The 15138-nt window shown below is 56.0% G+C and overlaps 3 protein-coding genes across 7 annotated transcripts in view; all 3 read left to right on the forward strand.

Moving 5' to 3' along the window:
* Positions 1-376: 376 nt before the first annotated feature.
* On the forward strand, positions 377-5771 carry LOC133229155 (glutathione S-transferase theta-3-like). Of its 2 annotated transcripts, none has more exons than XM_061385519.1 (5): positions 377-629; positions 1969-2056; positions 2534-2684; positions 4880-5056; positions 5257-5771. In XM_061385519.1, the coding sequence occupies exons 1-5, from the start codon at positions 392-394 to the stop codon at positions 5374-5376; spliced, it is 774 nt and encodes a 257-aa protein (XP_061241503.1). In that variant the 5' UTR covers positions 377-391; the 3' UTR covers positions 5377-5771. The 2 variants fall into 2 exon arrangements, with proteins under 2 accessions (XP_061241503.1, XP_061241502.1); XM_061385518.1 differs by having other exon boundaries at positions 5357-5771.
* Positions 5772-6683: 912 nt separating this feature from the next.
* LOC133229156 (D-dopachrome decarboxylase) lies at positions 6684-9428 on the forward strand. Its single transcript, XM_061385520.1, has 3 exons — positions 6684-6900; positions 7263-7438; positions 9203-9428. The coding sequence occupies exons 1-3, from the start codon at positions 6793-6795 to the stop codon at positions 9273-9275; spliced, it is 357 nt and encodes a 118-aa protein (XP_061241504.1). The 5' UTR covers positions 6684-6792; the 3' UTR covers positions 9276-9428.
* A 2434-nt stretch (positions 9429-11862) lies between these two features.
* Positions 11863-15138, forward strand: part of CABIN1 (calcineurin binding protein 1) — a 71424-nt gene continuing 68148 nt past the window's right edge. For 2 of the 4 annotated variants that reach the window (XM_061385522.1, XM_061385521.1), the window contains exon 1: positions 12058-12155. In XM_061385522.1, coding sequence (XP_061241506.1) covers positions 12073-12155 — 83 coding nt within the window. In that variant the 5' untranslated portion in view covers positions 12058-12072. Of the gene's footprint in view, positions 12192-15138 lie in introns of all 4 variants that reach the window. The other 2 variants (XM_061385525.1, XM_061385524.1) reach the window with 2 other exon arrangements.

Genomic DNA, 15138 nt, shown 5'->3' on the forward strand with positions numbered 1-15138 from the left:
GCCTCCACCCTGGGCCGTGGGCCCCCGGGAGGCTGTGGCATCTTTTACTTCTCCTCTGTTTGTGTTCCTGGGGACTCTGAAGTCCCTCCTCTTTCAGCCCCCTCTCTGAGGTGGGAGGTGGCCTGGGCTAACCCTTTGACCCTAAATTCACTGAGTGTCTGCGCTGGAAGCGCCCTTGATCTCATTCCCCTAGTACCCCTCCCATCCCGTTCCATTTGACGCAGGTTAGACACTGATGTCCAGGTGAGGGGACTGACCCGGCGGAGAGACACAGAGTCCGTCTCCCTGAACCCTGCTGGGCAGGAAAGGGAGCCCAGCTCAGAACCCCGCAGAGGGAAGGCGGGAGAGCGAGGCTGCCGCTGATTGGCCCAAAGTTCAACGGCGCCGTCCAATGGGCGGGGAGGGTGTGGCCGGGCTCGGGTACCAGGAGCTGCGCACATCCCTCTGCTGGGTGACCGGTGGAACTCGCCCGCTGCCGTTCCTGTCGTGGGTCCTGCCCGCTGTTCCCGCCCCCGCCATGGGCCTGGAGCTCTACCTGGACCTGCTGTCCCAGCCCTGCCGCGCCGTCTACATCTTCGCCAAGAAGAACAGCATCCCCTTTGAGCTGCGCACCGTGGACCTGCTCAAAGGTGGGCCGGACAAGCAAGGAGGCCCGGGGTCTGGGTGTCCCTGCGGCCCCCCGAGTCGGGCGGCCGGTGCAGACAGACTCCCGTCGGAAACCGTGGCTTCGGCCATCGGTTGTGTATTGTCCGTCTTACCTTTGCCTAGTGAATACCAACCGTTCTTCACACCCAGGTTAAGGGGGAACAGAGCAGGTAGACAGCAGTGCGGGGTGCGGCTGGGGTTGGGGCGGGGCGAAGAAGTGGAGGAAAGTGGAGAGACGGCTCTCCAAACCAAGGCTCAGCTCGGAGAAAACAGTGACGCGGCCTCCTGGTTCCCAGCAGAGGCAGCCCCCATGTGACTGCCCAGAAGACTGTTCACCTATATCTGGCCTCCTCTTTACTCCTACCTGTGCCCGCCTAGGTCCCCTCCACTTGGGCAGAATCCCACGGAGGGGGCAGGGCTGTCACCGGACCTTAGGAGGAGCTCTGGATTCAGAACCCCTCAGGCAGGCTGGGAGGGACACCTGTGCTTGGCTGAGTCTGCCCACCTTCTGCCTCTGGCGCCCCAGCCTGAGCCACCTACTGCTTTGGTGCCACCTTGCTCTGCCTTCTCAGTGATCCTTGGGGTGAGGGCCGGGCACAGAGGCTGTTTTTGGAGGGAGAATGGATCGTGGTGATCCTGCCCACGAAGGAGAAGGAGCAGAGAGTCCCGCAGGTGGTCCTATGACCAGGCTGGAGCCCCGCTCTGCTGAAGCCTCGGGCTTCACACGCACTGCGTGGTGTCCCCTCCGCACGGGCCTGAGCTGGTGGTGGTGGTGGAAGGGCTGCAGTATGCAGAAGGGAGCCGGACAGGGGGGCCCTGGTGGGAAAGGAGTCTGGAAGGTTTGGCACAGGAAGGAAAGAGGAGCAACCTGCGGGAGGCTGAGTGGCTGAGTAGGTCAGGCGTGCTGGTGAGAGTGAGGTTTGCTGAGGCCTGGGAACAGGTGTGTGGACAGGTCACCCAGTTAGCACAGAGAGGGGAGGCTCTGCAGGGGGCAAGCCTAGAGCCCAGGGAGGGGGCTAGAGGGTCTGATGCAGGGATGGAGTTGACCGGGGCGGCGGGTTACAGCTGCAGAAACTCACCCTCCGCCCAAGCCCAAGTTGAGATGCTCTTTGGCCCATGTCCAGAGCAGGTAGACACGGGAACAGGAACCTCTGGTGGGCTCAGGGGATGTCACCCCCTGACCGGCAGAGTGGCCTCCTCTTCCCTGACGCCCCATGAGGACAGGGACCCCAGAAAGTTGGTGGCTGGCTGTTGGGGTGGGAGTGGACAGAGACCTTAGAGGCCTCGCAGTTCTGCCCACCTGCCTCACTGGTCACTCCACAGGCCAGAACCACAGCGATGACTTTGTCCAGGTGAACCCCCTGAGGAAGGTGCCAGCCCTGAAAGATGGGGACTTCACCTTGGCTGAGAGGTAACGGGTCCCTGGGCCGCACCTGTCAGCCATCTGTGTGTCCACCATTGATGGCTTGGCTCATGGCTTGCATGTCCCAAGTCCCTGGTCTGGGTGGAGAGTGGCTTGAAGTGGGCAGAGGTGCCCAGGGCTGGAAGGGGCACCTGGTCACGTTCCTGGCACTGCGTGTGCTCCGGAGATGGCGGGGAATGGTACTGGAGTCCTCTGAAGCCCCACGACACTTCGTTTTTCCCTCGGTGCCCTTAGTTGAGATGCTAGATGGCCCAGTGTAGAGCCGTGTGGCCCTGGCTGCCACCTGACCTCTCTGGGCCTCGCGTTCCTGCTTGTGCACCAGAACCAGGCAGACGCTGAGATGCTCCACCCACAGGATCCGGGGAAAGACGTGTGCGGTCAGGGCCTGGCCTCACCCAGGACCTGGTCCCTGTGGAATGGCCAAAGAGTAACTGGGGCATGTCCCCCGCACCCCATGTCCCCCAGTGTGGCCATCCTGCTGTATCTGGCCCGCAAGTACGAGGCCCCTGACCACTGGTACCCCCAGGACCTGCAGGCCCGAGCCCGCGTGGACGAGTACCTGTCGTGGCAGCACACGGCCCTCCGGACGAGCTGCACCCGGACCATGTGGCAGAAGGTGAGCCCCGGCAGGGAGCCCCCCCGGGACGGCCAGGGGGCCAGGCTCTCTGTCAAAAGTGAGCCCTGGGGCAGGGAGCCCCCCCGGGATGGCCAGGGGGCCAGGCTCTCTGTCGAAAGTGAGCCCCAGCAGGGAGCCCCCCCGGGAAGGCCAGGGGGCCAGGCTCTCTGTCAAAAGTGAGCCCCAGCAGGGAGCCCTCCCGGGACGGCCAAGGGGCCAGGCTCTCTGTCGAAAGTGAGCCCCGGGGCAGGGAGCCCTCCCAGGACGGCCAAGGGGCCAGGCTCTCTGTCGAAACTGAGAACACTAAAAAGGCCAGAGGTGCTCCAGGGCAACGGACTTGTTTCCCAGAGGGGAAACTGGGCACACAGGCTGGGAACGACCCCCACAAGGTGTCTTATCAAAAACACTTTTATTTGCTTAGTTGTTTTCGGCTCCGCTAGATCTTCCTTGCTGGGAGCAGACTCTGGAGCACACGGGCTCCAGGACTCATGGCTTGTGGGCCCCGGCTCGCAGGCTGAAGGGCCCCAAGGCACGTGGAGCCTTCGGGGACAGGGGATGGAAGCCGTGTCCTCCCCTGCACTGGCAGGTGGACACTAAACCACTGAGCCACCAGGAAAGCCTGCCCCCATCAGGTCTTGATTACCGAGTTGCTGGAAACGAATCCTCTGCTTTCCTGCACAGGTCACACTGCCCAGGAATGTTGCCTCTTGTGGGGGAAAAGCATCAAGCCCTCACTTTGCCACACACATACTTTTCAGATGGAGAGATGTTAAGTGAAAAACCTCAAAGTAGGAAGAAATGAGATATTTCACTAAATGTTGATCTAATTTCTGGGTATACAAAGATTGATAAGCCTAATAACAGTGAGAGACATAAAGACAAGGTTCATCAATTTTATGTGGTGAAATCTGTAGAAGAAGGAAAAAAAAAAGAGAATTAAAGCCAGCAAAAATACACTGGGAAAAATCTTGGCAAAGATATGTTAGAAAGAAGTAACATTCTTGATATTTAAGATGTTCTCAGAAGCCCATCAGACAAAGACACAGGAGAGAAACAGGCAAAGGAAACCAGCAGAGATGTAGCTGAAGGACAGAGAGAAAGGGTCAGTAAATGGATGAAAACATTTAACTTAAGTAAAAACCAAGCAAATGCACATTAAAGGAGCATGCAGATACCATTTTTGCTTATCAAATGTGCAGAGGCCTTTGACATGAACCCTGAGCCATGATCAGTGCCCAGTACCCAGCAGTCATCCTGTGTGTGTGAGGGACTGAGCACTGTGCCTGGGTCCTCAGCAGTGCACTGAGAGCGTGGAGTCCTAGCACCGCACCACCAGGGAGTTCCATCTTGGGGGCCATTCGGCCCAAAGAAAGTTTTAAAAGAAAAACTTTTAAAAGAAAAGAAAACTTTTAAAAGAAAAAGTTTTAAAAGAAAGCTTTAAAAGCCATGGGCTTCCCTGTTGGCTCAGTGGTAAAGAATCTGCCAGCCAGTGCAGGAGACTCTGGTTCAATCCCTGGGTCGGGAAGATCCCCTGGAAGAGGAAAGGGGAACCACTCTTATAATCTTGCCTGGGAAATCCCATGGACAGAGGAACCTGGCCTACAGAGGGCCTACAGCGTGTGGGGTCCTAAAAGACTTAGGGACTCAACAATGACAATAAAAGCTGTAGAGGGGGAGGGAGCCTGGTGCCGAATGGAGAGAAGCTGAGGAGAGCGAGTGTAGACCTTTGCTACTGAGTGTGGTCCATGGGCCGGGAGCAAGATGGTCATCTGGGAGTTTGGCAATGCAGAGGCTGATCCCACCCAGGTGCACTGGTTAGGACCATACACCTGAAGCACATCCTAGAGGGATCTGCAGGCCCATTCCCACAGATTCCCATCTGAGAGGCCTGGAGGGGGTGGGGGGTGGTGGGAGAGTGGGAGAGGATGGCTGCTGCTCTGCGTTGAGACCTTTGTGGGGAGGGGGCAGTAGGGAGCCATGGAAGGCTTTATGCAGGGAGAAGCTACAGGCAGACTGGGATTGCAGAGGGATCCCCTGGCTGCCTGATGTGAGGACCCAGGGAGAGGTGGAGGTTGGCCATGCGTGAGTCAGCGATGAGGCCTGGGCTGAAATGCGCAGGATGGCCGGTCAACAGGACGAGAGCCGGAATGAGGCCGGGCCCTAGGCATACGCTGAGCCCTCTCTCTGCCTGCCAGATGATGTTCCCCATATTCCTGGGCCAACGCGTGCCCCCTGAGACACTGGCGAACACTCTGGCCGAACTGGACAGGTGCCTGCAACTGCTTGAGGACAAGTTCCTGAAGGACCAGGACTTCCTGGCTGGGCCCCACATCTCAGTGGCGGACTTGGTGGCCATCACAGAGCTGATGCATGTGAGTGCTGTGGGGCAGGGGGGCTGCTTAGCAGTGGGGTACCCCAGGAGGGAGCCCGTGCACCAGCTCACATCGCCCTTTCTGGCTGGGGGTAGAGGGGGGCCCTGGGTGGGTCACGTCCCCTCTGAGCCTCAGGAAAAACGGGCCTAAAAACCCTCAGCCTGCAGGGATATTGAGCAGTTTCACCGTGTTTCCTCTAGTGGCAGAGGAGGGAAAATCCACCCAGGGGATCCCCAGGCCAGGGGTGGTCTCCTGCTTCCCTGGGCACCTCCCCGCTCCAGTTGGCTCCCTCTCCCGCAGCCCGTCAGCGCCGGTTGTGACATCTTCAAAAGCCGGCCTAAGCTGGCCGCATGGCGCCAGCGCGTGGAAGCTGCAGTGGGGGAGGACCTCTTCCGAGAGGCCCATGCGGTCCTCATGAAGGCCAAGGACCTGCCTCCAGCAGACACTGCCATGAAGGAGAGGCTGAAGCCCTTAGCGCAGCTGTTCTTGTAGTGAGTCCCGGCCAGCCTGCCACGGCACTCTTAAGAAGTGGTGCTCCCTCCCCTCGGCTGTGGGCCAAAACACGGCTCCCCGCTCAGAGTCCGGGCCACAGTGCTCTCCACACGCCAGTCCTGCATGCCTTCCCCGTCTGCCCACTAGCTTCACCCTTACCCCTTGCACGCTGACTTCCATGTGAACTCTGGAAAGAGCTCTAGTAAACACAAAAGTGCCCCTGGCCCTCTCTTGTTTGAAAATTTCCCCTGGTTTCTGCCCTGAGGCTAAAGGACAAAGGATGAGTCCTTTAATACGCCCACTTACATAAAATCTTAGATATGTAGTTGGAATCGTTCATAGGCACCCACATAATTTCAACGACCTTCGTTATTTACAGTTCTAACAACTTTCCAACGCTGATGAAAGTACCACGTTTGGCCACATCAACAGACATCCACGTATTCAATAACAGCTTTTGTTTCATCTATAAGAAATACAGGGCCCCGTAAACATTGCTGGTAATTCGACCAGCTTTGGCTTTGGGGCTTTGGCTGGCTATCACCACCCCCTGGTGGGCGATCCTTCACCGTGAGGCCAGGTTGCCACAGGCACAAGAAGCCACAAGGGTGTTTTTGTCCGTGGGTACCAAGCAGGGATGCAGTGAACCTGAGGGTCTCTGCCCAGCCCCACTCAAGCCCCCAGGCGTCACCTGGTCTAATCAAAAGAAGAGCATTTTAGCACGTCGAATATGAGTTGCCCGACGCAGAGACAACTCATTCAAAAATTTTTTAATACTCAGAGACGATGTAGCATTGTTAGCGTGGAGCCTGGGGATGGCCCCTCCGGGTGTGTGTGTTTGGGCGTTTTCAGACCTCTAACTAAATATTAGCCAAGAAGCGCTGGAAAGCCACAGGGGACAGGAAACCGCGGCCAGCAGGGCTGGGGCGGGGCGCGGGCGGGGCCTGGTGTGTGGGCGGGGCCTGGCGCGCCAATACCTCGCTGGGGGCGGGGTCACACGGAGGGGGCCGGGCTACCACACTTCCGGAAATCAGCGCCAGCCCTCCCGGCGGCTCTCTGCTGAGACCCGGGGGATGTAGCCCAGGCAGCCAATCAGGGGGCGCTGCGTTTCTGTCCAGCCAATGAGGAGAGCAGGTTTCCGTGGCGCCCCGCCCCCGCTCTCCGTCGCCCGACCCTCAAGAACATAGACCCGGACCCCGCACCTTCTTTCTTCCCGGCAACCGTACGCACCCTTCCCGCTAAACATGCCGTTCGTTGAGCTGGACACGAGCTTGCCCGCCGGCCGCGTGCCCGCGGGGCTGGAGAAGCGGCTCTGCGCGGCCACTGCCGCCATCCTGAGCAAGCCTGAGGACGTGAGCCTGGGCCGGGGAGCACGGGGCGGGGAGGAGGCTGGCGGACCGGGGTCGGGCTCTGTCTGCGACCCCGCTTCCCTAGCGTGACCCCGACTCTTCCGCGCCCGCCCGCCCGCCGCCGCCAAGTCCGACCTCCCGCACTCCAGGGCCCTGCGGGCCCCGTCCGCAACACGTGCTCCGTGTCGGCTTGGCCAGCCGTGACCCCGAAGTGACCTCCAAGGACCCCGACCCGTGCCCCCAGCCCTGACCCCCGTGGAACCCGCGCGTCTGCACCCCCGCGCTCCCTCACCCCGCGCTGCCCAGGTCCTCAGCACGATCCCCGCCTAACGCCGGCTTCAGGCTAAACTCCCGTGTCCCCGCAGCGCGTGAACGTGACGGTGCGGTCCGGCCTGGCCATGGTGGTGAACGGCTCGGCGGAGCCCAGCGCCCAGCTGCTCGTCTCCTCCATCGGTGTGGTGGGGACGGCCGAGGAGAATCGCGGCCACAGCGCGCGCTTCTTCGAGTTCCTCACCAAGGAGCTGGACCTCGCCGAGGACCGGTGCGTAGAGGGGCAGGGAGAGGACCCTCTTGGGACTGCTGTCCACTGGGGGCCGGGATCCCACCTCAGGCCCCTCCTAAGCTTGGGGGAAAAATTAATTCCTCACCCTGGACAAGAAGGATCTGGTGCCGCTAGGCCCCTTGACCCCATGGGCCGGTGGACGGCCCACCTTGAGAGTGGCGGTGGAATTGAATGAATTCCTGGCTCTGCAGTGGTTCCTGTGACACCCGGGCAAGATATGGCCTCTTGGACCTCAGTGTTTCCATCTGTGAAATGGGAAGGCTCCCCTTTAACGACTCCTGGGGGCACTGCATGGGATGGCACTATACTGTACCTGCCTTGGCACCTGGCAGGGCAGGATGTTGCTACCCCGACAGAACCAAAGCCACTTATCATCTGCCCTCAGGTTTCTCCATATGTTAGGGAAAGAGGAATAATCTTGTAGAACTTGTCTAAGCTGGACAGGAGGAATTCGGGGTATGTCCTGAGGCTGTGAGCTTTGGGTCCCATGCAGCTGGGGGAGTCCATACAAACCTGGAAGTAAACCGTGTCTGGTTTGTAACCTTCGCTTCTGTGAATAGAGAGGGTGGATTAAATGGTTCCCAGGCAGCCCTTTGCGATTGTTGCTCAGTCACTCAGTTGCATCCAGCTCTTTGCGGCTCCATGGACTGCAGCACACCAGGTTTCCTGGTCCTTCACCGTCTCCTGGAGCTGGCTCAAACTCATGTCCATTGAGTTGGTGATGCCATCCAGTCATCTAGTCCTCTGTCATCCCCTTCTGCCTTCAATCTATCCCAGCATTAGGGTCTTTTCTATTGAGTCAGCTTCTAATAAGAAGGCCCCACGGCTCCCAAACCTGGGATTCTATGGCAAGGTCATGGTTTCTTCTTGGGTGAAAAATATTCCCGAGCTGAGTCTATGCCTATGAGGAACTGACTGCATAAGAATCTTGAAAGAACCTTTCAGAATGGAGCCTTTGTTGGCCCAGAAAGAGTGGGTGAAGAATGGTCACTTCTGGGGCTGCTTAGACCTGGTCCTTAATCTGGGAAGCCATAAGAATTCTAACAATGATATGTAACCTGTGATCTACCGCATACCAGAGATGTGGTAGGTAATCCACACGCAGGACCCCGTTTGATCCTCAGAAGCTTTGTGCCGCTGTCTATACCTTCCCTGTGAGCATGCCATCCCATGATGGGGACATCTCGTCCCACACTGGAGATAGCTCCATTATGCCCATTTACAGACGGGACGACTGAGGTTGTCACATATACCTCCTTGGCCCTAGGCTATCCCAAGTATCCTGTTTCTGCGAAAGAAACTTCCTGTCGCTTCTGGGAGAGGAGCTCATTCACTCACTCCACAGATATGTGGGGATGAGGGGAGGGAGGAGGTTATGCCTGGACTCCTTGAGCCAGGCTTTGCAAAAACGGGCTGGGATACTGCACATGTATGTTCCTGGGAGCCTGCAGTTTGGAAGAGAGAAGGCTCCCCTGTGAACCCACATACAGTGACCGCAGAGGCTGCCTGTCTGTCCTGGGTGGGTGATGATGGTGTACACTCACCATTCCACCCCTGACATGCCCACTGCCCTGTCCGGGCTTCGGGGAGAGTGTTCATGGGGTGAGACAGGCTTGCAAAATGCCTGGTGGGGCTAAGGCAGGCTCCTTGGAGCCCACAGTGGGTATGTCTGGCTGGGGGGGGTATTGGAATGTAAGGCGTTAGCCAAGGAGCTGATGACATCTTTTTCTCCATCTCCTGAAGGATAATGATCCGCTTTTTCCCCTTGGAGCGCTGGCAGATTGGCAAGAAGGGGACAGTCATGACCTTTTTATGATTGGCACGTAGGGCATCCAGGGCCTCTGAGCTGACAGCCCTTCCAGAGAGGCCTCCTGGCAGTGAGGGCCTGGTGGACACCAGCTTCTGGCACCTCCGTGTGGTTCTCCTCCCCATCCTCACAACAAATAAATGAAGAGAGCTTTGTCTCAAACCTGACTTCTCTACTTCCCTTTACCACCACTCCCCCCACACCCCCTGGCATTCTGGGTCGCTCTGGACAGCAGGTTGGTTTATGAGGTGGCGGCCTTAAGGGAACCTGGGAGGCGGGATGTTCCTGTCCTCAGGGGCTGTGTCTCATGTCTTACATTTGGCTGCTGGAATCTGAGGGTGGAGGGCTTCTTGGAGGCGCTCCTCTTCATGCCCCTGTTCAGGCTGGTGGGGAGCAGCAGGCAACTGGTCCAGCCTGGGCCTTTCTGCAGACTCTGCTGACCCGACATTCCTGTCCTCGGCCTGGGCTTCAGGGCCCTTCCCTGGGCATTGCCAGACTCCCATCATCTCCTGTGAGTCTTGCTGAGAATTCTCTGTAGCTGTGTGCCTTGTAAGATCCACATGCCAAATGGCAAACCCAGAAATGCAGCCTCTGCTTCTGGAAACGGAATGAATAGAATCTTGTTACTGCCCCCGCCCCTGCCCCCAATCTAAAGCCTATATCATGCTTTTTTGCATTTCAGAGGATGCGGGGATGGGGCAGGGGTCGGGGGGAAGGTGTGGCATGGAAGTCTCCTTTTCAGCTTTCTTCCAGATGCAGAGTTTACATCTCTGGGCATTACCTTCCCTGCCCCATTAAAGCTTAGATCATTCTTGTGCACCAATGAAATACCAAACTGGTTTGCAGCCTGCCTGGTTAATAAGTTTCCTAAGGAATGTGCCTGAGCCTACCGTGTTTACCTGACCACCGCTGTCATTCAGTGGCTCAGTTGTGTCCCAACTCTTTGGGACTGCAGCATGCCAGGCTTTTCTGTCCTTCACCATCTCCTGGAGCTTGCTCACACTCACGTCCACTGAGTCAGTGATGCCATCCAACCATCTGGTCCCCTGTCGTCATCTTCTCTTCCTGCCTTCAATCTTTCCCAGTATCAGGGTCTTTTCTAATGAGTCAGCTCTTCTCATCAGGTGGCCAAAGTACTGGAGCTTCAGTTTCAGCAGCAGTCCTTCCCAGTGAATATTCAGGGTTGACTTCCTTTGGGATTGACTGGTTTGATCTTGTGGTCCAAGGGACTCTCAAGAGTCTTCTCCAGCCCTCAGCCTTCTTTATGGTCTAACTCTCACATCCATACATGACTACTAGAAAAACCATAGCTTTGACCACCACTGAGAACTTGTTAAAAGCTACAGCTTGGAGGTCCTACCCCTGGCTCCATGTCCCAGCTGTCTCTGCACTCATTCCTTCCGCCGGCATGGATGTCCTGCTTCCCAAAGGGGCTCAGGGAATGTTTGTGGGTTGGATGTAAATGAGTGGTTGAAGCGCTCAAGGAGGGATTCATGCCTAACCTATCCAGGACCACAAGGTAACAGCATCCAATCTGGTCTCCCCGTCATCAGTCTCATCCCCATCAGTGAGTGAGGGTATCTGTTTGCAGTGAGGACTGGCCCCTCCCCGCATGCAGGCATCATGGCCCCCATTCTGCCCCTTGATAACACCGCAGTGCATGAGACTCCTGCATGGCCTGCACTGTTTCTCAGCTCAAACCTTTGCCACACAGCTCCCTGCTGCTTGGACCACCCTCCCCATCTTTTTTCAACTTCAGAACATCTTTTGTGATAAAACTCAGGGGTGAGAGCTGCATCCAAGTTTGCAAATTACCTCTGAAACTTTGAAACCAACTGTTTATGGTCTGTTTAAACCCTCCCACCACCACCACCACCTCCCATCCGATTATACCCAAAATTAAGGTTGGTGACTCAGTTATTTTTGTACTTCCTGGCATATCAATAAAGCTTTATTGTACTTAACTGTCTACGAGTTCTTCACCATGATTTTACTAAAGTCAAAGAGAAAGCCATAACATTCGTCCTTTAAATCATTCTTGCTGGACTCAAGCCTCTATGAATGTCAACCAGTGTGAAGCCCCTTCCTAAAACACGTAGCTCCCAAGACCGTTGCCCTCTGGTCCCAGGCCGCGTGTCGGAAACCCTTCAGATCTGCTTGTATGTTGTGGAAATGGATCCTTTGTCACTTTCATTTGTTGTTATTCTCTCCCATTCTGAGGGCTGTCTTTTTACCTTGCTTATCCTTTCCTTTGCTGTGCAAAAGCGTTTAAGTTTAATCGGGTCCCACTTGTTTACTTTTTACTTCCCATGAATCTAGGAGGTGGGTCAGGGAGGATCTTGCTTTGATTTATGTCATCAAGGGTTCTGCCTGTGTTTTCCTCTAAGAGTTTTACACTTTCTGGTTTTACATTTAGGTCTGCCCTTTTTTCTTCTGCGTCAAGAGTTGCTTGTATCTGTGCCTTTTAGGCTTCAAATCCTTTTCGGAACAGGTTGAGGCACGGGCAACGTCAACGAGGATGCTCTTTCCCTTGTTCCCTTTAAGTGTCCCCACGTTGCCACGGTCTCCACGGCACCTGTCCGAAGGCTGAAACAGGAGTGCGTTACTGTTACTACTGTGCAGGGCCGCGGGCCTGGCCCCTCCAACTGAGCGCCTCCTAGATAACAGGACCGGTGGGAGCTGGCGCCGAGTCCGCAGCCGCGGTCGAAGCTCTGAGCGTGGCCGCGTCCGCAAGCAGCCAGGGCCCCGCGCGCCAGATGGCGCGTGCGCGCTCTCTGATTGGCCGGCGGAGCCGGCGCCTGAGCCAATGGGAGCGCACCTTGTTGTCAGGCGCGCAGCCGGCCGGCGCAGGGGGTCCGGCCGCCCTGGCGGTTGCTGTGGAGACGCCTGGTGAGCCCGCGGGCGACGGGGTTGCGGTGATCCGGGGTTGGGGCGCGACTCTGAGGGCTGGGGTGGGGGCGGAAGCCTGAGGTGCGGCGGGCGCGGGGCCCGGCCGCGAAGAGACCGAGGCCGGGAGCCGGAGCGGCCTGGCGGGGGCCTTTAGTCAGGTCCCTGCTCAGCCCAGCGGCCTCAGAGTGGGGGGCTTCGCCTGGGGACGGCGGTCGCGGCGCAGGGCCCCGCGCTGACCCCCCGCCTCGCGTCCTTCCATTTCACCTTCGCGGCGGTGCTGCGCGGTGAGCGCCCCTTGCGGGTGGTATCCCGCGTCCCCGGCTCCCCCCGCGGCCCGGCGGCTTCAGGCTGCAAGCCGTGGCCGCCCCGCCGCCCCCGGGCCGGATCGAGTCTCCGGACCGCGGCGGGGGGCGCTGCGCAGGCGGCTCTGGGGCCTCTCACTTCTCGGGCGCCTGGGTCACTGCAGGGCATGCTGTGTATGCGGCTTCCACGCGGCTGGGCTTGCCTCCGTGTGACCCTTTTGGTTGTTGCTCAGTCGTGTCCGACGCTTTGCGACCCCAGGACTGCAGCACGCCAGGCCTCTCTGTCCATCGCCAACTCCCGGAGTTCACCCAAACCCATGTCCATTTGAATCGGTGATGGCATCCAAGCATCTCATCCTCTGTCGTCCCCTTCTCCCAACTTCAATCTTTCCCAGCATCACTGTCTTTTCCAGTGAGCAGGCTCCTCTTTGTTTTTTTATAATATTATTATGTCTTGTGACTATAATGTGTATACTTTTAGTGATATAAGTACTTGGGGGCTCTACATTGTCTTGTACTTCAGACACAGCCAAAGACAGTATGTAAGAGTGGGGCAGTGTTTTCATAACATCTTGTTTAAGGACACCGAAGTTTGAGTCTTATGTAAGTTTTATGTAATTTTCATGTGTCCCAAAGTTTTTCAGCCATTTGAAAATGTAGAAATCATTCTTTGCTCACTAGCCCACTGTTTTGCTACAGCCCAAGAGCAGAGGATGGTTTTTACATTTTTTAATAGTTGAAAAGCAAACTCAGATTAGGTCCATCGTCCCCCGCCACCCCCCATCCCCAAGATTGGGAATGCAAGGTCATGTGGTAGCTCTGTTCTTAGTGTTTTAAGGAACCTCCAGACTGTGCTCAGTAGCGGCTGCACCAGTTTACATTCCCGCCAACAGGGTGAGAGGGTTTTCTTTTCTCCATGCCCTCCAGCACTTGTTGTTTGTAGACTTTTTAATGATGGCTGGGAAACAATGGCAACAGTGAGAGGCTTTGCCCTGGGGGGCTCCAAAATCACGGCAGATGGTGATTGCAGCCACGAAATTAAAAGATACTTGTTCCTTGGAAGAAAAGCTATGACCAACCTAGTCAGCATATTAAAAAGCAGAGACATTACTTTGCCAACAAAGGTCCATCTAGTCAAAGCTGTGGTTTTTCCGGTGGTCATGTATGGATGTGAGAGTTGGACTATAAAGAAAGTTGTGCGCCGAAGAATTGATGCTTTTGAACTGTGGTGTTGGAGAAGACTCTTGAGAGTCCCTTGGACTGCAGGGAGATCAAACCAGTCCATCCTGAAGGCAGTCAGTCCTGAATATTCATTGGAAGGACTGATGCTGAAGCTCTAATACTTTGGCCACCTGATGTGAAGAACTGACTCATTGGGAAAGACCCTGATGCTGGGAAGGATTGAAGACAGGAAGAGAAGGGGACGACAGAGGATGAGATGGTTGGATGGCATCACGGACTCTATGGACATGAGTTTGAGTAAGCTCCAGGAGTTGGTGATGGACAGGGAGGCCTGGTGTGCCACAGTCCATGGCGTTGCAAAGAGTCGGACACGACTGAGCGACTGAACTGACTGAATAATTAGTGATGTTAAATGTATTTTCATGCGTGTTTTGCATGCTTAGTCACATCCGACTCTTCGACCCCACGGACTGCAGCACACTAGGCTCCTCTTTCCGTGGGGATCCTACAGGCAGGGATACTAGAGTGGCTCACCATGCCCTCCTCCAGGGGACCTTCCTAACCCAGGGATGTAACCCAGGTCCCCGCATTGCAGGCGGATTCTTCGCGGTCTGAGCCACCTGGGAAGCCCCGTGTGTCTTTTGCGTCTGTATTTTTATTCTTGGCGGTGCTGGGTCTCCGTTGCTGTGTGGACTGGTCTCTAGTTGGGGTGAGCTGGGGCCACTTTCCGTTTGCTGTGCACGGGCTTCTCACGGTGGGGGCTTCTCCTGTTTAGGAGCGCGGTCTCCAGGGTGCCTGGCCTGCAGTGCTTGCGGGTTGAGGACTCCATGGCACAGGCTCAGTAGTCCTGGCACGCGGGCTTAGTTGCCCCTTGGCATGTGGCATCTCCCCTACTGAGGACTGAACCTGTGCCCTTGTTTTGGAAGCATGGAGTCTTAACCACTGGGCTGTGTCCAGGAAGTCCTGTATGTCTTCTTCAGAGGAGTGTCTATTTAGAACTTACGCCTATTTTTTGATTGTGTATTTTTCGATATTGAACTGTGTGAGCTGTATTTGTATATTTTGGAAATTAATTCGTTGTCAGTTGCACCATTTGCAAATATTTTCTCCCATTCTGGAGGTTGTCTTTTAAACTAGGCTTGGATTTAGTGGAAAGTTGCAACAATGATGCAGTGAGTTTCCAAATGTTTCTCCCCCTGCTTCCCTAACTTTAACATCTTATATAACCCTAGCGCAATTGTCAGTAAAAGGAAAGTCACACTGACACAGTATTATCAACTCAACTGTCACTTTTCTGCATAGTCACAACCCTAGTCCTTAAAGTTGTTCGGTGTTTTATTAACTTCTTGGCCTTGCTACTTTTTGTCTAATATTGCTCAATTTAGGCTGTCTGCTGTTTTCTCATGATTAGAGAGAAATTATGCATTTTAGGCCAAAAAACACAAACATGCTCTACCTGTGGGGTAAGATTTTAGAAATGTTCGTATTCTGAATACTTT

Source organism: Bos javanicus, chromosome 17 (genome assembly GCF_032452875.1).
Source record: "Bos javanicus breed banteng chromosome 17, ARS-OSU_banteng_1.0, whole genome shotgun sequence".
Taxonomy (NCBI): Eukaryota; Metazoa; Chordata; class Mammalia; order Artiodactyla; family Bovidae; genus Bos; species Bos javanicus.